Here is a 23,278-nt window from a genome sequence, read left to right as displayed (position 1 = left end):
ATTTAAAGAAAAGCATTCTTTGAGTCCTTCCTTTTATCACTATATAACCTTGGTTTACTGCTCTTGATTTTGCATTACTTAGCACAAAATCCTGGTGGTTTTATTTTTTGTCTTTCCCATCCATTTTATGTCTGGTTTTGCAATTTCTGTACCTTAAAAATTTGGAACTACAAGTTCATGCAGGCAATGAGAGTAAAACCAAAACTGTCTCAGCCTCTCCGTACTGACATGGAGCAGCTGTACAGTAATCCTAGCTATGGAAAAGAGTTTAAATAGCATTAGTGATTCAGCCAAATCATTGTTACCAATGATACTTCTGCAATAGCACATGGCAGAGTGTGTTTTCAAAACATGTCTACTTTCTTCTCATACTAAAACCGCTACTTTACAATGATCATTTACATCTGCCTCAGCCAAATGGGGAATCTGAAAATATCTGAAAGGCAGATTTCATGAAACAATGTTTCTTGCCACCTGTTTAGCTATTCCTGGCACTTTTGGGGGGTTTTTTTTACCCTTTTGAAGGCTTTTAAACTTTTTAAATGAAAATTTAAGTTAAAGGCCTACCAAGTCGCACACAAAATGACGGACATTTATTTACATGAGACTCCAACTCAAGTACAACAGACTGCAGCAGTTCAACAGACAGTGCAGGGCAGCTCCATTCTTTCGTTTTATAATCAGATATTCTCGTTTTCATAGACAAGTTCTTTTATTTTTTTGTTATACAATCAGAATAAAATAACATCTTTTGGTGCCGTTTCCATAGGCCTTTGCTGTTCCTTCTTCTTGCTGTACCGCGCATGCTGATAGAAGTACACTATCATTATAGTTGCTGCATTTAAAATAATAATGAGGAGCAATAACCAAAATGAATATCCATAAGAGTTATAAGTGGCTAGCTGCTGTAAGCCACTAGGAATACCTTTAAACAACTTTGTTGGTTGCTGGTTTGCCTCTGTGTTCACTACAAACAGAATCATTGACAAGAAAGTGAAAATACCTGGAAAGAATTAGAAAAATTAATTTATTGCAAAATTCATATCATAATGCCATACAACTTTACTATCTATAAACTGTTGAAGACAGTCTGTTTCTTTAATGGAAGCTTGTAATGTAAGATCACAATGAAAAGAATGCTAAACACAAATTCTCTCTTTTCGTGATATTCTGTCTCTGTCTCTGAAAATGTATTCAGTTGCATCAGACTGTAAAATAGTTAAGCAGGTTTCATTCTAGGTCATAAGATGATTAGTGCCTGCTTAATTAATCATGTTTATATAGTCGCACTTGAAGCCACCATATTTTGATCAGCTTTTTCGCATGATAATATTGTTTTGCTGTTGTTCTCAAGGACATTACATGAAGAAGGAAATTCCTAGTGTACACGTGCGAGCGAATGCCGGAGTCCTTTCCTCTATTTTTTTCTTGCTTTATAAGACCGCAAAATGTTTTTCATTGTTATTAGTTACATACTCACCATTTATGGCATTCCACGTATAGACAGCAATGGGCCCAAAGAAATCCTGATAAGGGTTGCTGACACTGTTATAGCACGTAATTCCCAAACTCATGACAGAACAAAGCAGGCAGAGAACCAGAAGTAGGATAATAAAAATGTTGACAACTTCAGGGCTCCCGGTTCCTTTTAGGTTCTGTAAAACTAAAATAAGAATGCTGTTTAATGACTGGTATGCTACAAATAATATACTTGCATTGATATTTTCCTCTATGGCACCAAGTCAGAGATGTGCAAACCATTCCCCCAGTGACATCTGAAAGAAACCAGAAGACTCCAGAGCAGATCAATTTTGGATTTTCAGGGAATGTGAAAGTGAATTCATCAGTCTGACAAAAATCTGATGCAGCTTTTTTCAAAAATCTAATGAGGAATTTTGGATCTGCTTTGGGTTATTTTTTCTTCAAAAAAGGTATGACAATTAGGGCAAGATTTTCTAATGTCGCAGGGCTCTCTGGATTCAGCAGTAACCGGGGGCAGGCCTGCGAAAGCCGGCCACAATCGCACCACCGTGGTGTTATCGCTGCTAGCTTTCGCACCCAATAGCACCACCGTGAAAGGTGGCGCTATTGGGCGCACTACTGGCAGCGATAACAGATCTTACCTTATCGCCGCCGGCGAAGTTTCTGCAGCGTCTGCCCCGACGCCTCCTCTTCTGGTGCCAACTCCACCTCTATTTAGCTATCGCACGCAAAAAGGGACTTTTTGCGTGCGATATGCTTACAAAATGACCCTCTTAAGGCTAGATTTTCTATTATTGCAGTGCTCACTGAATTCGGTGGTAACGGAGGGTGGGGGGGCGGGCCTGCAAAAGCTGGCAGAGATCGCACCTCTGCAGTGCGATCGTGTTGCATCCATTGGTCGCCGATGGCTGCGACCACTCTGCCTCACCTCTCTTTCACCCTTTTCCTCCTCCCTTGGAAGGATGGCTGCCTCCAGTGCTGATTGCCGAAACCCTTGGCATCTCCGACACAGCATGGGCGTCCCCGTCTGCCATGCTTCTTCCTGAGGCCTCCTAGGGCGCACATGCGTGCGCACGTTGCCTACACTTTTGAATACGTCATGGCAGGAATCTCGGGGGCGTCCTCACCGCATGACATCAGTACCTCCGGGTATTTAAACCTCCACTCCGCTCCATTAAAACGAGTTAGCAAGGACTTCGGTTTTGCTACTCTGACCGATTCTAAGCTGCTCACTTGGATTCCTCGCTACCCTCTGGGGTATCTCGCTCCTACGGAAGCTCTGGGTACCCGCTCCTCGGGGGCCTCTCGCTTCTATCTGCCCTTCAGGGTTCAACTACCTAACCTAAGGACACCCGCTCCTCAGGGGTCTTGTCTACTTTCTCGGCGCTCTTAGGTACTCGCTCCTCAATGGCCTAACCTGGTCAGGGTATCCTGCACCTCAGACCCCGGGTCCTTGTCTCCATTCTACTACCAAGGAAGTTACCAGCAATGGCACTCTGTATCGCTACGCTCCAGCTCTCCATATTCTACCCTTCAGGTTTGGCCTATCCCGCGCTGCGGAACACTACCCAACCTTTGCTACATCCGGGTGAGACCATCTTTTATAGAGACTGTCTGAGCTTACTGTGATCTCGCTGGTCTACTCTACAGTACTGTCCATTCCTTGAAGCAAGATTCAACTTACAACAGTAGTACAATAAAGCTTTCTTTCCTCAGTGTCTGCTTACTAGAGTCTAGCCAATCGTTGTGGTTCCGCACGGGGCCCCTCCCCATGGGAGGAGTCATCACCACTCCAACCAAGAGTCCACAATATGCCACAAACCCAATAGATCGTTGCCGGCTTTTGCACCCAATAGCGCCATCGTTAAAGGTGGTGCTATTGAGCGCGATACTGGCAGCAATAAGGGTCCTTACCTTGTCACAGCCAGCTATCTTTTCGCCGCGTCTGCCCCGGTGCCGCTCCGACTCCTCCTCTTCCGGAGCTGACACCGCCCTGACTCCGCCCCCTTTTGTGATCGCACGCAAAAAGTCCCTTTTCGTGTGCGATTACTTTAGAGAATGACCCCCTTAGTTTGCTAAAATGACAGAAGTTTTCTAGGTTCATCAAATTGCTCAGCAAACCAGTTTTGAGGAAGCTGTCGTATTTCTATGCCTTCTCACATTTTTACATTTCCTTACTGCATACAGGAAAGAAGATTAATTCCTTGAAGGCTAACTTTTACAAAGCAGCACAAAAGATCAGCCCATCTGAATATGCAAGAAGGCAATCTTGCCTCTGTTAACATTCTCACCACTTCATTTTTCCCCTTCTTATTGATCCCCTATGGAGGATGGCAGATGTGAAACATTCCTTTCAAGTCTGCTTGGGAAGAAGATGTTTAGCTTTCATCTCAATTAAAGCTGCACATTATCTCAAAAGAAAATGCAAAGACAGTCAAATTTGTCATATATGTATATATATTCTGTTTAACAAAGCAATTCCTCAATTTTAGCTTCATGTCAAAGTCTTTTCTCCTGTCCAAGGTGTATGGAGTTGCAAAAGAATTGTCTAATTCTAGCAACATTTCATTAAAATATTGAACATGAGAAAAAGAACTGCATGATAACAGTTTTCACAGGATTTTTCCTACCACTGTTACTGTTCACATTCCAAAAGCCCTCCTGTGTTTAAACTGCTTGCCAGGTTTTTATTATTTTTATTTTTTATACCAATTCTTCATTGCTACAAAACAGTCAAGTAACCAGCTTAGGACAGACTTGCACCTGCTTCCTCTACAAGGAAGGAAGTAGCTTTAAAGTACAGTCCAAAGCAGATTTCAATCCCACAAATTTCCCTTAGTGCCTACCTGCTCTGCGCTGATTATACAATGAAATTCTATACTGTTTGCAGCTGGAGCTAAATCTATAAAATGAAGCTATACACCTTTCAGAAATGCTCATGCAAAGATATTTTTAATGTTCTTAGATTGATTTGGCCTTAGAGAGAATTGTATTTGTATAGTACCTTTTGTTTAAATTGGAGTACAGCATAATTTGCAATTAAAATATTTCAGAAATATATGTCTAGACTGAGAACTATAGTTCAGTTTTGCTTGGCATGTGCTAGGTATATCAAAGTTAGAATCCCTTCAGTTTGGCCAAGAGCACACCTCTTCAGAACATAAGAATTGCCATACTGGGTCAGACCAAGGATCCATCAGGCCCATTATTCTGTTTCCAACCATGACCAATCCAATTCACAAGTACCTGGCAGGATCTCAAATAGTAGATAAATCCCATGCTGCGAATGCCCAGCGATAAGTAGTGGCTTTCTCCAAGCCTACTTAGTTAATAACAGTTTATGGACTTTTCCTCCAATAACTTGTCCAAACCTTTTTTAAACCTAGCTATGCTAATTGCCTTTTCCACATTCTCTGGCAATGGAGTTCCAGAGCTTAATTGTGAATTCAGTGAAAAAAAGATTTTCTCCGATTTATTTTAAATGTGCTACTTACTTAACTTCATGAAGTGCCCCTGAGTCTTTGTATTTTTTTAAATAGTAACAACAAATTCTTTCTATTCTACTTTTTCTACTCCACTCATGATTTTATAGACTTCTATCATGTCCCTCCTTAGCCATCTCTTCTCTAAGCTGAACAGTCCTATCCTCTTTAGCCTTTCCTCATAGGGGAGCCATTCTGTTTCCTTTATCATTTTGGTAGCCCTTCTCTGTACCTTTTCCAATTCAACTATACATCTTTTAAGATGCAATGACCAGAATTGTATGCAGTACTCCAGATGTGTTCTCACCACAGAATGATACAGAGGTAATATGACCTTCTCTGTTTTATTCTCTATTCCTTTCCTAACAATTCCTAACATTCTGTTTGATTTTTTTTTAACCGCCACAACACATTGAACCAAGGATTTCAAAGTATTGTCCATGGTAATGCCTAAATCCTTTTCCTGGGTGTAACTTCTAATATGGAACCTAACATCATGTAACTATAGTTTGGATTACGTTTTCCTTTTTGACCTTGCACTTGTCCATATTAAATCTCATTTGCCATTTGGATGCCCAGTCTTCCATTCTCGCAAGGTCCTACTTCAATTTTTCACAATTTGCTTGTGATTTAACAACTTGGAATAATTTTGTGTCTCACTTCACTTGTTGTTCCAGGCATTTATAAAAATATTTAAAAGCACTGGTCCCAGTACAGATCCCACTGTTTACCTTCCTCCACTGAAAAAACTGACCATTAAGTCCTACTCTCTTTTTCCTATCTTTTAATCAGTTCACAGTCCAAAATAGGACATTGCCTCCTATCCCAGGACTTTTTAATTTTCTCAGGAGTTTCTCATGAGACTTTGTCAAATGCTTTTTGAAAATCTATATATACTACATCTACTAGCTCACCATTATCTGCATGTTTATTAGCCCTTTCAAAAAAAAATGTAGCAGATTGGTGATGCAAGACTTCCCATGGGTAGATCCATTTGGCTGTGTCCCAATAAACCATGTGTTTCTATATGTTCTATTATTTTGTTCTTTAGGATAGTTCCTACAATTTTTCACAGTCAGGTTCACCAGTCTATATTTTCCTAGATAACATCTGGAGTCTTTTTTAAATTGGTGTTACATTGGCTACCCTCCAATATTCAGATACAATAAACAATTTTATTAATAGAATACAAATTACTAGTTATAGATCTGCAATTTCATGTTTGAGTTCAGAACTCTGCGGTATATACCATCTGGTCCAAGTGATTTGCTACACTTTTGTGCTTGTTAATTTTAAAAAATGTATTGGGTTTTTATCCTTTGGGTTTGATGACTCATGTTGCATTGCAGGGGTTCATCAAGAACTTCCTCAGTCAGAATTGAAATGCATTGCAAGTAGAGTCACACACTGCTACCTGTCCTTGTGAGCAGTTAAGTTGAATTATTTAAAGTTAGCCATAATATAGATTGCTTTCTTGCCGACATTTATTGTTCTTCATTTCTGTGTTGTATGCTTTCAAATCCCTCTCTATTTTTCCAACGATATTGCTAATGTATTAATTAGCTATGGCCTGGATTAATCATTCATCACAGAATGATGAATCCTGCGAAAATGTGGGGTGGGGGGGGTGAAGGGGGAGTGGGCCTGCGAAAGCCCACAGCCTTTGCACCATGGTGGTGCACTGGCTGCCGGCTTTCACACCGAATAGCACCACCGTGAAAGGTGGTGCTATTCGGCACGCTACTGCTGACGATAATGTTAGTAACATTATCTCCGGCAGTGAAGACACCGCCGACTCCGCCCCTCCCCGCCCCCTCTCCTCCCTGCCTCCTCCCCTCCCCCTAATTTGCATTCTATCGCATGCGAAAAGGCCCTTTTAGCATGCGATAGAGGCTTATTGCACACGATACGGTCATATCGCGTGCGATAAGCCTTTGATAAATGACCCCCTATGTTTGTTAATTTAAAAAAAAGGCTAGTATCTGCAAGAGCAAGCAACTGAATTGCAAGGGACATGGGATAGAGAAGAAGCATTATGGACAGTCCTAAAAAAAGAAGATGGTGCTTCTATTTTTACTGGTGTGATCTTCAGGCCTCTGACTCAAACAGAAAAATTAGACAGAGATCTGGTTAAAGACATCCAAAAGGGGGGAAAGAAGGGAGAAGTGTTGCTTGTTAGAAATGTTAATCTGCCGGATGTAGACTGAAGAATTCTTTCTGTGGAATCTACCAGAAATAGAGAGATAGTGGATGCCTGGCAAGGGGCTCTGTTCAAACAAATGGTAATGAAACACATCAGAGAGGGAGTTATATTCAACCTAGTGCTCACTAATGGGGATAATGTCTCTAATGTCCAGGTGGGTGCCCACCTGAGCACCAATGATTATCAAACAGTATGGGGTAGATTTTAAAAGGTGCGCGCAGGAGTAGATTTGTTCGCGCAACCCAGCGCGAACAAATCTACTCCCAATTTTATAACATGCGCGTGCTGCCATGCGCATGTTATAAAATACGGGGTTGACGCGTGCAAGGCTGCGCAAAATCGGCAGCCTGCGCATGCCAAGCCGCGCAGCCATCCTCCATTCCCTCCGAGGCCGCTCAGAAATCAAAGCGGCCTCGGAGGGAACTTTCCTTCCGGCCCTCCCACCTTCCCCTCCCTTCCCCTATCTAACCCACCCCCCAGCCCTAACTAATTCCCCCCTACCTTTATTTTACAAGTTATGCCTACCCAAGGCAGGCATAACGGCCATGTTCCAGTCCGGGGGCTGGTCCGGAGGCCGTGGCCACGCCCCCGGAATGCCCCTGGGCCGGAACCACACCCGCGGCCCCCTTCCCTGGAACGCCCCTGATGACGCGCCGGGCGCAACACACCCCCCGACGCGCCCCCCCCAGGAAAGCCCCAGGACTTACGTGCGTCCTGGGGCTTGCGCGCAACGCCGAGCCTATGCAAGATGGGCTCGGCGCGCGTAGGGGGTGGAAGGGGCAGCTTTTCAGGGGATACACGGGTAACCCTTTGAAAATCTGCCCCTATGGTTTGATATTGCAAATAGAATACACACACGAAGACTCAATTTTTGAATTTCAAAAATACAGACTTGTCAAAATGGGGACATACCTAGAGATAGAACTAGAAGACTGGGAGAAAATGAGAGCTAGAACAACACTGGGCCAAGCTAAAAGAAGCAATTACAAAGGCAACAAATCTATATGTTAGAAAAATAAACAAAAGTAAGAGGAATAAGAAATGGAGCTGTTTTTCAGAGGAAGTGGCTGAAAAATAAAGGCAAAAAGAACAGCATTAAAGAAATATAAAGGATCCCAAAAAGAGGAACACAGGGAAGAATATCTGGTGAAACTGAGGGAGAAGAAGAAAGAAATCAAGAAAGCAAAAAGTCAAGCAGAAGAAAGGATTGCCAAAGAGGTAAAGCGAGGTGACACAACATTTTTCAGAAATATCAGAGAAAGGAGAAAGGTCCAAAGTGGTATAGTGAAATTGAAAGGCGACAAAGATCAATGTGTGGAGAGAAACAAAGAAATGGCAGAAATATTAAACAAATACTTTAGATAAGTGTTCACTAAAGGAAACCCTGGAGAAGGACCTTCGTAAATGGGGGTGGAGTAAAGGAAACTCCATTTACAGAAGAGAATGTATGGGAAGAACTAGGAAAATTGAAAATGGACACCCCATGGGGCTAGATGACGTACATCCCAGGATACTGAGGGAGCTCAGAGATTTGCTGGCAGGTCCGCTGAAAGACGTGATCAATAGATCCTTGTAAATGGGAGTGGTGCCAAGAAATTGGAGAAGAGCAGTGGTGGTCCCGCTCCACAAGAGTGGGAGCAGAGAGGAGGCTGGAAACTACAGGTCGGTTAACCTCACCTTGGTGGTGGGAAAATTAATGGAGATTCTGCTGTCAAAGGCAGCTGAAAGATCTAGTAGGGTAAGGAAAGAGTCACCACCTTTGTCCGCATGTAAATGGATACTGCTGGTAATGATTAGCAGGACAGATTGCATCCCATGGTCTTTTCTAAAGCCAGATTGGTAATGGTGTAGAATGTTATACTCTTTTAGGTAGCCTAGGAGATGGAGGCAAACCACTTTTTCCACTAACTTGGTGTTACAGTTTAGTATGTGGATCCAAAGTAGCCAATGATCTTACCTTCAGTGAATGGTAGATCAAGGAAGTTCTCAGCTATTGAGAGTGGTCTCTCCAATCTCAGGGCAGGTAGCAGGCAACCAGGTCCGTAGTACACTCCGAGATCAGGGCAGGCAGCAAGCAAACCAAGTCCATGGTACAATCCAAGGTCAGGGCAGGCAGCAAGTGGAGACATCCGTGATACAATCCTAGGTCAGGGCAGGCAGCAAGCAGAGAAGTCCAAAGCACTATCCAAGGTCAGGGCAGACAGCAAGCAAACAAGTCCGTGATACAATCTGAGGTCAGGGCAGGCAGCAAGCAGGGAAGTCTGTGATACAATCCTAGGTCAAGGCAGGCAGCAAGAAGAGAAGTCCGAAGCACTATCCGAGGTTAGGGCAGGTAGCAAGCAGAGAAGTCCAAAGCACAATCCGAGGTCAGGACAAACAGCAAGCCGAATTTCACACCCGGGAGCACCAGCACAAGCAAGCCTGTAGCCGAGGCAAGGCTGTGCTGGGCTCAGTTCTTTAAATACTTGAAGTTCCCGCGCAAATGCGGGGACTTCCAGGTTAAAGTCTGACGCGCTGTGATGGGCGGGGCTTGCAATCGAATCGCGTCGGCCCGCACTGCTGCCGGAGGACGTCGGCGAACGGCCGTGGAAGCAGGAGCCCTCTGTGTAACAGAGTGCCGCGAGGTAACACTTGGACAAGATGGGAAGGCTAAAATTGGACGATAGTTGTTGATCATTTTTTAATCAAAGCCAGGTTTCTTTAGGATTGCTTTTTTAAGATAGTAAGGTGGGGGATCTTGAATTAGAATAGCATTTATTATATTGATTTGCCAGGGGGGATAGGGTTTGCTTTAAGTTGCAGATAAATTTGGCAGTGGGGTGGGGAGAATAGGGACTAATGTACTCACACATTGGCTATTTCTCTGAAGGATCTTCTCCGCATCGTTTAGCAATCTATTGCCTCTGAATCTTTTTCCTTGCTGCTTTTACTACTGAAATTTTTTTTTCACAATATTTATTTATTTATTTATTTGAAGCTTTTTTTTTATACCAACATTCGAAGGACATCACATCAGTTTACATGTAACTGATGGGGAAACAATACAAAGAACTTGGTAACTTTACAGGAACTAATAGAGGTTAACAATAGGTTTTACAGAGTAAGATCGAGATAATATACAAAAATGAGATAAGTTATGGCAAATTAACTTGGAGGTACAAGAGGAAGAATGATCTGGAAAAAGTAAAAGGGAGGAGAATATAATAAGCTCTTATTAATAATAACAACGTGGTGTTGGGGGGGAGAAGAACGGGCGAAGGGGTAGATTAAGAGAATTATGCAAAGACCTGTTTAAAGAGCCATGTTTTTAGTTTTTTTTTAATTTATGGGGGCAGGGCTCCAGGAGCAGGTCTGGAGGCATCGTATTCCAGTTGGTGGGTCCTGCTATAGATAGGGCTCTTTCTTTTGTGGCAGTGAGGCGGGTTGGTTTAGAGGAGGATGTGTGTAAAGTGCCATTGATGGCAGATCTGGTGGGTCTTCTGGGATGTGAAAATGTAGGGAGTCGTTGAGCCAATGTACATCCCGGTTATGTAGTATCTTGTGTAGTATCGAGAGGCTCTTGTAGCGGATTCCGAAAGGGATAGGGAGTCAGTGAAGGTCTTAAAGGATGGGGGTAATATGGTCTGTTCTGCGTGTGTTAGTGAGTATTCTAGCTGCGGCATTCTGTAGCATTTGTAGGGGATTGATGATTGATGCAGGGAGGCCTAGGAGGAGGGAGGTGCAATAGTCTAATTTGGAGAATATAAGGGCTTGGAAGATGGTGCGAAAGTCAAAGTGGAGTAGGGGTTTAAGTTTTTTTAAAACATGAAGTTTGTAGTAACATTCTTTTATTGTAGAGTTTATGAATTGTTTAAAGTTCAGTTGGCTGTCTAGCATGACGCCAAGGTCTCCAGCTTGTTGGGCGATTGGGGTTGAGGGGGGAAGGGTGTTAATGTCAGAAGTGGGCGAGGTGTTGTGGTTGTGTGAGATGATGAGGAGTTCTGTTTTGGAAGTGTTAAGGGTGAGATTGAAGTTAGAAAGGAGGAGGGTGATGGAATCAAGGCAGGTTTCTCAGATCTTGAGGGATTTGGAGATAGATTCAGTAATGGGGATTAAGATTTGGACGTCGTCCGCATATATGAAATGAATGAGTCCTAAACTGGATAGGAGTTTGCACAGGGGCAGCATGTATATGTTGAAAAGGGTAGAGGATAGGATGGAGCCTTGGGGAATGCCCTGAGTTAGCTTGATAGGTTCTGACTCGTTACCGATATTGACTATGTAGTGTCTATTGGTGAGGTAGGATTCAATCCATAGGAGGACGTTACCGATTATACCAATTTCGGTGAGGCGGTTTAGGAGGATCTCGGGGCTGATGGTGTAGAAGGCAGAGGAGATATCCAGCAAGGCAAGGATGTAGGAGTGCCTTTTGTTGATATCTTTAAGGAGAGTGTCAGTGAGGGAGATTAGGAGGGTTTCTGTATTAAAGAATTTATGGAAGCTGAATTGAGAAGGGTATAAGATGTTATTTTTCTCTAGGTGTTCAGAGAGTTGGATATTTATGACTTTTTCCATAATTTTAGCTAGGAAGGGTAGGTTTGAGATTGGTCGATGGTGGGTTCAGAAGGGTTGAGGTTAGGTTTTTTAAGGATAGGTTTGACGATGGCTTTCTTTAAAGAGGTGGGGACACTTCCAAAGGTGATGATATTGGCTAGAGGTTTAGAGATTAGTTTTAGAATCGTTAGGAGGTGTTTGGATGGGATGGTATTGGTAGGATGTGATGCAGGTTTAATTTTCTTAAGAAGGGTTTCTATTTTGGATGAGGAGATGGATTCAAAGGAGTCTAGTGTTACTTAAGGAATGTTTGGGGGGTTGAGTGAGGAGGTAGTGAAGGTGGGGAAGTTTGATGTAAGCTTAGACTTTTTGTCACGAAAAAAGTGGGCAAGATCTTTACACATGGTCTTATTGTTGTTGTAAGCATTGTTAGAGGGAGTTGTTTTGGTGAGGTTGGAGAAATAGGAGAAGAGGGATTTGGCATTGAATTGATTATTGTGTATTCTTAGAGCGTAGATGTCACGTTTGGTATTTTGGATGGTGGTTCTGTAGAGGGCAAGGGCAGATTTGTATGAGGCCTGTTGTGAGGGGGAGGGATTGGTAGGTTGCGTTTGTGTTTTTAGTTCAAGGGTATACCATGGTTTTTTGGAATTGTGGAAGGGGTTGAGTTCTTTAGTGGTTAGGGGGCAGATTTTGTTGGTAATATTGTTCCAATTGGAGAGGGCAGAATTAGGGCTGGATAGATCGAGGTCGTTGAGAACATCTGTGAGAGAGAGAGGTCGTCTTTGGAACAGGATTTTCTGAATTGGAAGGTTGGGGGGGTGAGGTTTGGGGGGGGGGGGGTTTGAGGTTTTTGTTTTGGTGAGTTTAGCTTTGATGAGGAAGTGGTCGGACCAGGGGACAGGGGTACATTTAGGAGTTTTGGAGTGGTGGATGTGAGAATTAATAACATTAAGGTCTAATGGATGGCCTGTTTTGTGTGTAGGGCTGGCTATGATTTGCTTAAAACCCATGGCAATCATAGAGGCTAAGAAAGGTTCACAGGAGGGGGATGGGGGGATAGCGTCTATGTGGAGGTTGAAATCTCCTAGTAGGACGGTAGGTATGTCTATATTGATATTGTCCGCAATGAATTCAATAAGGGGGGAGGCATTGTTTTCAAGGAGGCCTGGGGGGAGGTAAACTAGACATATTTGGAGTTGAGGTGATTTGAAGACTCCAATTTCAAATTTGGAGGGGTGTGAATTGTTTGGGGTATTAATCTGAGTTCTTTTTTAGCTGCTATTAGGATGCCTCCTCCTCTTTTTTTGATTCTGGGTAGGGAGAAGATGTCGTATGAGTGGTTTGGAAGTTGGTTAAGAAGTAAATCAGTTTGTTTAAGCCAGGTTTCTGTTATGGCGCATATGTCTGGGTTGTCATCAATAAGAAGGTCATTCAGGATGGGAGTTTTCTTCGTTAGGGATTGGGAGTTGAAGAGAATTATAGAGAGGGTTGTGAGGCCAAGGAATTGTGTTAAGGGGGATAATATGATGGGGAGTAGGAATCTAGAGTGAGAGATAGGGATGGATAGGAGTGGTGTTTTAACATTGCGTGGGGTGTATTGGATGGTGGGTATTTGGGTTGCCATGATTTGATATAGGAGGATTAGAGGTGGGATGGGTGGAGATACAGAGGGTGACTGAGTAAGGGGTGGAGAAGTGATGGGGGGAGGAAGTGCTAGGCGGATGGGGGGTAGCAAGGTGGGTACTGAGAGAAACAGGGGATGGAGGTTAGGGTGGGGGCGAAGGTGGACGGGACAGAAGGGGGATAGGATGCTAGAGAGATTTAAACGAGAGGAAGTGTGGAGGGGTAGCTTTAGGGGCAGTGCAAAGGGGCGTGCCAAGAGGCAGGCCCCTTAGTCGCTCTCCTTCGGTGTGCGATGCTGGTGTGCGTCACGGAGAGGTGGGTCGGTGGGCGGAGTCAGTTGCAGGCTGGCAATGGACAAGTCCAGGGGGTCCGATCACGCCTGGGGGGGGGAGGGGTCGCTGGAGGTGCTTCTCGCGGAGGTGTCAAGGTTGTTAATTCTGGTCTTTTTTATTTATCAGGTTCTGCTATCAATGCTCTACCACCACCACTACCACCACCATCCCACCCCAATATATTTCTTATATCTAATTTCCTTGCTGGTTCAGTTGTTATCTAGATTGACAGGTGGGGCAGGACTTTGTTACTATGTTCTAAAAGGTGTTTCAATGTCCCTTTTCACATTTTTATCCTCCATTTTACACATCTTTGCCACTCATGCTGGACAACCATAATTTCACTGTGACATGTTATCCAAAATTGTGATATAAGCACGGGCATGATTTCTTAAACTAACCTAATCTTCATCAAACTAAGAGGGAAAGAGTTAACATGATCTAGAAGACTGCAAGAAATTCAAACCAGAAATCAATCATGGTTGAGTTTGCATTTCCTGCATTGTAACCCTTCCTTAATGTACAAGTTGAGTATGGAGGGGGATATAAAGTTATTTGTAAGTTCTTTGGGGCAGGGTCCCTGGCCAGCTTTTACTTCTCCTCCCATCCCAAAGTGTATGTCCTTAAGATTAGGGGTGGAAAGGAGTCCTCTCCAGTCCCAGTATGGGGTGACTAGTGAGCTGTGATGGAGCTCCCTCATTCTGCTGTGAGTTGTGTGTTGTGTGCTAAACAAACAACACTTGGACCATGTAGGCAGTGTCCAAAATAATGCTTTACTGAACGGCACAATAAAATAGGATAAATCACACACCACAGTCTCTGCAGTTTCTCTCAGAATTACAGATCTTTTATCATCTTTCTGTGCAGTAGTCTTTATTAAGCCAGGAATCCATCCATACTTCTGGATTAGATTGTGCAATGGTCCTTCTGGACTAGGCCTCCTTGAATGGATGGGAAACCCCTCCCGGTGGCACAAAACTCATGGCACAGAATTGATGTCTCTATCCCTCAGTGCTTTGGTAGATGCTGGATGGGTGTCCTCCCTTGAATGTAGATCTTTTACTCACAGTTAGTAGATTAATCTTCTTGTTGGATCCCTGGTGGGAGGAATCCTTGCGGACTGCAGTTCTTGACAGTCCCTTTGATGGGCAGGAAGAGGGGCAGAAAAACATTTTCTCCCAGATGTTGGAAAGCAAATCTTCTTCCCAAACTTAAATAACTGCAGGAATCCGCTGCAATGGGTCACCACCTTTGTTAGGAAGATCTTCCCTAAACACTGAGCATCTTCAGCCTAGGGTTCCCCATTCCCTGGGCTTCGGAAAGGCCCAGGCCTTCAGCAGGGCTCCTCTAAATGAATGTTCAAAATCACAAAAGTTAGTCCCGGAGCAGCTGCTTTGCACCTCGTAGGGAGGGGTCTCAGAGGATTTCTGAGATTCCAGGTAGGCCCAAAATCCAAGTTAGGAAAATACAACCTCTCTCTCTCACTTCCAAATAATACTGCCCCCAGAGCCTATTCAGAGCTCTGCTATAAAACCTCAGGACCAAGGGTTTCCATTACAGCTCCACCAGTGGGAGGGCTTTCTATGAATGGATACTACCCTAATTATTTCCCTAACTGCACTAGACTGTTGCAAGACCTATTAGTAACCCAAAAAGTGGTCTGAGTACACCATTTTTTTGGTGAGTGAAAATAGATATTCCACCAGCCAACATATACTTCAGGGGAAGGGTGTGGGCCAAGGGTTTCCCTCTCCCTGACCTCCAGAAGAAAGAAATATAAATGGGCCTGCACACTATCTCATTTCCTGTAAAGAGATGCAAGCGACAGAGATTAAAAATATTTCTGAATGTCATATTATATTGACACCATTTCTTTTGTCTTTTGGAATTTTGAGAACAGTACGATATTTCTTCAAAAGATAAGACCATCGCTGACATGCTGCTTCGCACACTATAGAAGGATGCTGCTAGATTGTCACCGTGGATAAAATGTTTGATATTACTATAATCTTCTTTGCTGAGATGTTATTGTTAACACTGATGTTTAAGTTTATATCCACTGTTAAAAATGTTTAATGTATGAAGTTGTTCACTGTACACCGGAGTGAAGGCTCCTCGCTATACTTCGGTATAAAAAAGAATCTAAATAAATAAATAAAATAATCAAGAAGATAACTTTTACACTTAGGAGAGAACTTGATGTCTACAGAAGTAATTGGAATAAATATTGATCTAAGCTTGATGATAAATTCCAAGTTGTTATGCACTGATCTGATGAGAGTCTCGAAATTCTTGTGTTTGCATACTATGCCTATCTTATCTGTATGAAGTAGCTATGCTCTGTTGGTCTGTCATTTAAATGAACACCAGATCACTAACTGAGAGGTTAAAAGATTTGTTCAACTTTGCTCTATGATCTAGCAAAGTGAGTGAGGAAGCAGTTTGTTCCCGGATTCCCACTCATTTTCGTGCACTAGTAGAAGTATTACTCCACATCACATGCACAGAATTCAAGGCCACTTCCAGTTGTTAACTCAGTAACAGCATGAAGGGAAGCCCAAGGCAGGAGAGCCATATGAACTAAGCCAAAACAATATAAGCAATAGACAGAAGTAGCCATCACTCTCTCATGGCAAACCAAACCCACAGTTTAGAGTTGCAGAATTTAGCTTTCCTGAAAGGACAATACATACATTGGTGTCTTGGAATATATGGTAACTTTTTCCATAAAGGTTATTATAACCCTTTTAATTCTCCCAATCACACCATGTGTCAATGTCCCTCTCCTCCAAACAGAACCCAAGTGTAAGAGATTTCACCTTATTTTCACCGCTCTCTTGAATAAGCTCTCTCTCATTTCTTCACCTATATGCTCACTTTTTCTATCCACTTAGTTCTTCAGAGCATAAAATTTCAGCTCACTTCTCTGAATTGTGTTAAATTTTTTATTATATCTGTCTTATTTATATGCTGAAACCCTTCAATACATGAAAAAGGCTTCCCCAGCATGTTCCCAGTTCCTAACAAACATGAAACCTTCTTCCCTGCACCATGTTTTGAGATTCTGGAGCTCGGTCTGCCTCTGGGGTCCTGTGCGTGGAACAGGAAGCGTTTCTGATAAATCAACCCTGGAGGTTCTCAGTTTTAATTTCCTACCAAAGAACCTAAATTTAGTCTCCAAACCTCCCTCCTGCACCTTCTTATGTCTTTGGTACCCACATATATCACCACAGCCAGCTCCTCCCCTGTACTCTCTAAAATCTTATCTAGGAGCTGCATAAGGTCCACTATCTTGGCACCAGTCAGGCAAGTTATGAGGCCATTTTCATGCCCACCAGCTAATTATCGAATCACCCACTACAACGGCTGTCCTAACCCTTCCCTCCTGGTCATGGACCCTTGTAAACACATCTTCAGTGAGAGAGGATAAAACATAACCTGGAGGGCATATCCTAACTACAGAGGCAATTCCTGTCACACTAAGGTGATGAGTTCCTGCTAAGTGACCTTGCTTCTCCAAAGCAACACAAGGGTTGCTAGACTGGAGTTGGGACGATTTTATTATGTCCCTGAAAGTCTCTTCTATATGCCTCTCTGTCTGCCTTGGCTCCTCCAGCTCTGCCAGTCTGACCTTCAGAGATTGGACTCGTTCTTTGGGAGCCAGCAGCTCTTTGTTCCGGGTGTGCACATTCATCAACAGGTGGATAATTATATATGTGACACTTGGTGCAAAAGACTGGATAGCCCTTATCTTGCTTCTGGGCTTCTGTCTACATCTTAATTTATTAAGATGATAAAGTCTTAAAGGCTGATTGAGGATTAGGTATGTCTCAATTTAAGGGTTGTTAAATGTGATTAGGGTTTTTTTTAATTTATTAGGTGTATTTTAAAACCCATGGTTTTTAAATTTGATAACTAGTAGGGATGTGATTCGGTTATTTCCCGCGGTTCGGGACGATTGTTTTTCAGCTGTCCCGAACTGAAAAAAAACCCCAAAACACCCCGACCCTTCAGATTTAATTAATTACTACCCCCACCCTCCCGACCCCCCCCTCACTCTGTCATACGGGTTGCCCGTATGACAGAGTGAGGGCAAAGGTAGCGTCGGCGCCATTTTGAAGATTGGCAATACGGCCCACGTGCAGGAGGTCGCTCCCGGACCCCCGCTGGACTTTTGGCAAGTCTTGTGGGCATCAGGAGGCCCCCCCAAGCTGGCCAAAAGTCCCTGGGGGTCCAGCGGGGGTCCGGGGGCGATCTCCTGCACGCGTGACGTCGGAAGCCAGGAACCAAAATGGCGCCGGCGCTACCTTTGCCCTGTCACATGATAAGGGCAAAGGGCCACCGGCGCCATTTCTCAACGCGGCCGTGGCCAGAGAGAGAGGGAGATCGCGCCGGGAGACCCCCACTGGACCCCAGGTAATTTAAAACATTTTGGGGGGGTTCGGGAGGGTGGGGAATTTGTTTTAAAGGTTTGGGGTGGGTTTTAGGGTTTTTTTGGTGTGCCGGTTTTCCCGCCCTCCCCCGATTTTTAACGATTTTTTAAAAATAAAAAACACGATCAGATTTCCCTCCCCCCCCCCAGCCAAAATTGATCGTAAAGACGATCGATCACACGATTCACACCCCTAAAAGGCAGTGTTCACAGCCCCCTCCCTCCTCCCAAGGAGGGAGTCATAGTCTTCAATACAGGGTGACATTTAGTGGCCAGATTCAGGGATCATGATTATAGGATCCTGGAAGGAATCCTGATGCATACCCTCAGCCAGAGTCAGTACATACATAATAAAGGAAAAAGACCCTGGGTAGTTGCAAATTAAGGATCTCACCACCACGAGTGCAGTCTTGGTTCCAATTCAGCTAGAAGCCCAAAGGAGAAAACTGCCAAGTCAAAAACAAATATGTAACAAAAAAACCCAACCCTGACAATTGATTAAAATGAGCAGATTTCAGACAAGAGAGTTGAATCAAGCCTTAAGGAAATGATTCACTATTATATTGATAATATAAAAAAAGTTTAAAATGGAAATAGATAAGTCAGAGATGTGTATAAAATGTAATATCAAGCAGGGCACTTTGGTGCACAATTTCTTGCTATGTCATAAAATTCTCCTACCATTTCAGGGAAATGTACTAGATTTTTTTTTTTTTTTTGACCTGGTAGTTTCTTCCTGTTCTCCAGCTTTTTCAAAACCAGGCCTGGGAATAAGCTTTGGTTTGAGATTATTGAGGAATTTTTGTCATCCCTATTTCATATCAACATTCCACCTCCACACCACCCCAAATGTATATAGTCTAGACATTGCTGTGATGATACTGAGCCAGTGGCTATGCACCAGTCCTCCAGTTGGACCCTGCAGTTATTGTGCATTGAATCCTGCCATGACTGCCTCCCTCCCTGCCGTAGTTGCTGTGAAATCTTCAGTGGATAGTGGAAGACCAGGTATGGGGATTGAACTGGGGACCTGCCACTGAGCCAGCCCCAGGGAAGAACACTATAGTTGAAAGATTCTGAAATATTAAAACAATATATTGGAAAAGGAATAAGAACATTTGTACATTCTGCCACACTACTTGCCAAAAAATATCTAGTAATGCACCGAATCAGTGAATCCCCTCCACTCTTGTAATTATGGATCACGAGATAGCCAAACAAATGCAATTAGAGAGGACAGATGTTATATTACAATGGTGAAAGGTAACATGGAATTTAGTTTGGAAGAACTTTTATAACTCAGGGCCTGAAGAGTACACTTCAAAGTATGCTCTGTGTTTACAAATGAAAACAGAGAATAAACATGAAACTAGGAAGATGTCCATTAGTGGGGGGTTTTAAGAATCTTTAACAAAACATTGATTATGTATTCAAATGTGTTGGTATCTTCTGCTGGATAAGACTGCAACCTACAAAGTAAGAGAGAACGAGGCCCCTGAGGAGCAGGTACCCCTGGTTAGTCCTTCAATTGGAAGCCATCCCAGGAGGTGTTCTCTGCATGTAATGTACAATGGACATAAGCTCCAAACAGATCTTATGAAGAGTAGGTAGTTACTTGTCTGTATAGTAAGGATGCAGGATGATGTTAGGAGCCAGGCACTCGGAGCCTAGGCAAAACCCACCTTCCTGGCTCACCACATCATGTGACTACCTTGAATTTTTTTTTATATGATGAGTAGTCTAGCCCCGTCCCAGGCAGCTTTTGGACACAGAGGCTCACAAGGAGCATCATGGACTAGAGCAGCCCCATGACCTCCTAGGGTTTTCGCACAAGGGGGGAAGATTACTTTCTTCAAGGCCCTTAGGATTTTCTCATTTTGGGCTCTTCTGCACATCAGTCAAATCTCCAAAAATCACCACACTGAATCCCAAACAGTTTTTCAAAAATACACGTTTTTACTGGCACTGATGAGCCCATAAAAACAAAGTCATGCTCACACTGCAACACAAACCCAAAATTCAGTACAAAAAATTCAATCTCTTTTGGAAAATCCATTTTTAATTTCTGCTTCCTTTTCATTTTTCAAGGCCCAAACCACATACATGTTTTTTTCCCCTGACCTAACTCCACCCTGGGATTGCTTACAAAAATACTTGGGTAAAACTATGCATGCTATTGATATATGCATACCCTTTTAACTGAGTAAAAGTTGGACAATAATCAAAAATCTCATTTCTGGGAGTAAAACTACTACTTCAACTTCTATAGTGGTCCTCGCTGTACAAAAACATAAGAAACAGTCCCATTTCAGTAGAGCTTACAATCTAACCAAGACAAACATATAGTGCAAAAGAGTCTTTTGGGAATTTCATTTATTGAGACAATGGTTAAAAATTAAATGAGGCTGAATAAACCAACCGTAGCTTTCCTTAATGCCTTGCTCATGATGATTATATGCTGAAAATGTGGTTGGAGTTTGGGCTGTTGTGCTGCCGGATATTCTTAACCTATCACAAGATAATTTAAGGATGACAATATTCTAGCATATTTTGGATGTTTGAAAGCATTAATATTAGAAATAACTTATTTGTCATCAAAACAGATTTTTTTTACTTGAACTTTTGGTCACAATATCCCACTTTTGCATTTTCTAGCTGGCTCAACTATTGCTGTGTAAAATAAGAGGCATGGTGAATGAATAAATACCTTGGAACGTTTCTGGAGGCTTGTCGAGTCCAGCCCCACCCAGAACAATCTTTTCGGATACACCTTCAAAAAGTCCATAAGAGATGGTGATAATGCCATTAGAATTTGTATCGTTGTAAAAAATTTCACTGTAGACCCAGTTCTGTGTTCCGAGAACAACACAGATAATGCTGAAAGATCCAATACTGGCAAAGAAGGCAAACAGGAACATCAGAATCTTCTGTTGAGAAGGCATGCTGTTGCTTTTAGGCTTTGCCCGGGGGGGACAGTTTTTCTTATTGTCCCCGTCTTCGTTACAGAATATGAAAAAAAAAAAAAGACTACTGCTGAAGATACTACATTCTACATTTGCAGGAAGTAATGTTTGTGAACTTCGAACTAAGAACAGTGGCAATAAAGATTCACAATAACTGAACTTTGGTCGGAAGACAGGTGTTGCTATAGTTACTTCAACATGGTCTCACAGAGGAATGGAGGGACCTTCAACTGCTGTTTCAGAGTGTCAGCAAGGCTATTATTTCCTCTTTTTTTTCACAAACAGAATGCCATTTCTTGAACCCGACTGGATCTGGTTACTCACCTTTCCAAACTTGAGATCAAGGTGAGTTACATTTCAGGTACGATAGCTATGCCCCTGTCCTAGAATGCTTACAATCTAAGCGGCCTATTTACTAAAGGGTTTTCTCCCATTTTGTAACTATGTGAAAAATGCTTAGCAAAAGGGGCCCTTGGTTTGTAACTGAGGCAATGGAGGGTGGCGTCACTTGCCCAGGCTCACAAGGAGGGCCAGTGGGAGACGCAGGATTTGAACCCTGGTGTCCCTGGTTCTCAGCTTGTTGTTATACCTGCTCCTTCACTCCATACCCAGACATATTCTCTTCGGGTGGGAAAAATGTGATGTATTTGCACTAAAAGCCCCATTTTCAAGGTTTTAAGCACAGGTGTAGATCGAGAGAATATTTCTTTGAAATATGGGCCTAACTACCTCACAAATAGCACCAGCCTAATTAGAAAGGGGAACATTTAGTTTTACTTGCTGTTTAAGCAATTAGAAATGAGTGGCATATTAAAAATACCACACTAGCAAATATTTATTAATCCACAACTTGCCCTGTTTGTGTGGGTGCCCTATTAGGGCAATTCGTCTTGCCCTACACAAACAGCTGGGGTGTTTCAGTAAAGAGTAAAATTGTAGTTTTACCAAAAAATAATGTTTTAAAGAAAAAAAAAGTGAAGCAGTCTAGAAATGATAAAAAAAAATATGGCTACTTGTCCAATATGACATCATTCAATGAACAAACAGCAGCTGGGCAGATGCACTCAGACCATACCTGAGACCTCTCCAGATTTGACCTAGAGACTCCAGAATTCTAAGGGAATTGCCGAATCTCCCTGCCAACATCTGAAAACTCCAGGTGCTGCAGCAGGAGCAGGCCAGAGAAGTAAAAGTCAGCTGGGCTGCATGGATCGGCAGGAAGGAGGAGGAGCATTGGGTCATGATGGCTGAAGAAGAGAGTTAGTGTCAAACCCATGTTGGTTGCCAGGAAGAAGGAAGCACATCTGGTTCTAGTGGCTGAAGAAAAGGCAGCTTCAGGCCTGTGCCAGGAGAAGGAGGAGATCTGTCAGCCGCTCAGTCAGAAGGAGGCAGGGCCTGGGTCCCACAGCATAGAAAGAAGGAGGAGACCTATAGGGCCAGGAGAAGGAGGAGGTGCTTGGGCCTGGGTTGAGGAGAGAGAATGAATGGTGTGTGTGTGTGGGCAAGGCAGAGAAGTGAGAGAGAGTGAGTATGGCATGAAAGGGAGAAATGGAAGTGTGTGTGTAAGAGTGAGAGAAACGAGTGAGCTTAAGTGTATGTGTGTATATATGGGCCAATGAGATGAGTGTGAACTTGTGTGTGAGAATGAGCATGTATATGTGTGAAAGAGTATGAGAGTGAATATGTATGTGTGTATTACTTTTAAATTTCATGTTAATGAAGAAATGAGCTATTCCTCCTAGATGCAGAGGCTGATGTATTAAAGATTGTTAGGAAAGGGAGATCACGTAATGTGGTGAGCCAGCAGGACGTTTCCTCACTGGCTCCAGGGCCCACTCCCACTATCGTGGTCCATCCACGTGTTAATAGCTCGCTATAGGAAACCTGACCATCCCGCAGCAGAGAGCTTATGTCCATCGTTAACTACATGCATAAAGTATCCCCGGTGATGGCGTCTAAGAGTGGCAAAAGGGAGAGAGAGAAACTGAAGGCAAGTGATCCGAAAATGGCAGCCGCGAGGGAGGGGGAGCAATCACCCGCCTCCCCAGCGATATCAATTGCGGAAATAAAAGAGGCGATTCACGAAGCACTGGACGAAAAACTACTATCTATCACCTTCCAGTTGGGAGAGATGAAAGAAGCTTTGAACGAATTGAAAATCGGATCTCCCTCTTAGAAGATGATGCGACCCAAAATGACAGCAAAATGGCCGACCGAGATAAAAA

At 43.1% G+C, this 23,278-nt stretch overlaps 1 protein-coding gene across 3 annotated transcripts; it reads right to left on the bottom strand.

Annotated features, from left to right (window-relative positions):
• On the bottom strand, positions 1 to 21,144 carry CLRN3 (clarin 3). 3 transcript variants are annotated; one of them, XM_029610017.1, is made up of 3 exons: positions 20,798 to 21,144; positions 1,481 to 1,663; positions 1 to 1,003 (listed from the first exon to the last, which is right to left on the bottom strand). In XM_029610017.1, the coding sequence occupies exons 1-3, from the start codon at positions 21,030 to 21,032 to the stop codon at positions 732 to 734; spliced, it is 690 nt and encodes a 229-aa protein (XP_029465877.1). In that variant the 5' UTR covers positions 21,033 to 21,144; the 3' UTR covers positions 1 to 731. The 3 variants fall into 3 exon arrangements, with proteins under 3 accessions (XP_029465877.1, XP_029465878.1, XP_029465879.1); XM_029610018.1 differs by having other exon boundaries at positions 1 to 967; XM_029610019.1 differs by lacking the exon at positions 20,798 to 21,144 and adding an exon at positions 9,125 to 10,097.
• Between the last annotated feature and the right edge of the window lie 2,134 nt (positions 21,145 to 23,278).

The sequence above is a fragment of the Rhinatrema bivittatum genome, chromosome 7, assembly GCF_901001135.1.
Source record: "Rhinatrema bivittatum chromosome 7, aRhiBiv1.1, whole genome shotgun sequence".
Lineage (NCBI taxonomy): Eukaryota > Metazoa > Chordata > Amphibia > Gymnophiona > Rhinatrematidae > Rhinatrema > Rhinatrema bivittatum.
The sequence above is the reverse complement of the archived record's forward strand: the minus strand, read 5'-3'. Positions and strand labels throughout refer to the sequence as shown.

Coding starts and splice junctions, on each gene's coding strand:
- CLRN3 (XM_029610017.1), bottom strand. CDS start 21,032: ATGCCTTCTCAACAGAAGATTCTGATGTTCCTGTTTGCCTTCTTTGCC. Junction 1,664..20,797: donor GCCTCCAGAAACGTTCCAAG/GTATTTATTCAT, acceptor TTCTTATTTTAG/TTTTACAGAACCTAAAAGGA. Junction 1,004..1,480: donor TACGTGGAATGCCATAAATG/GTGAGTATGTAA, acceptor AATTCTTTCCAG/GTATTTTCACTTTCTTGTCA.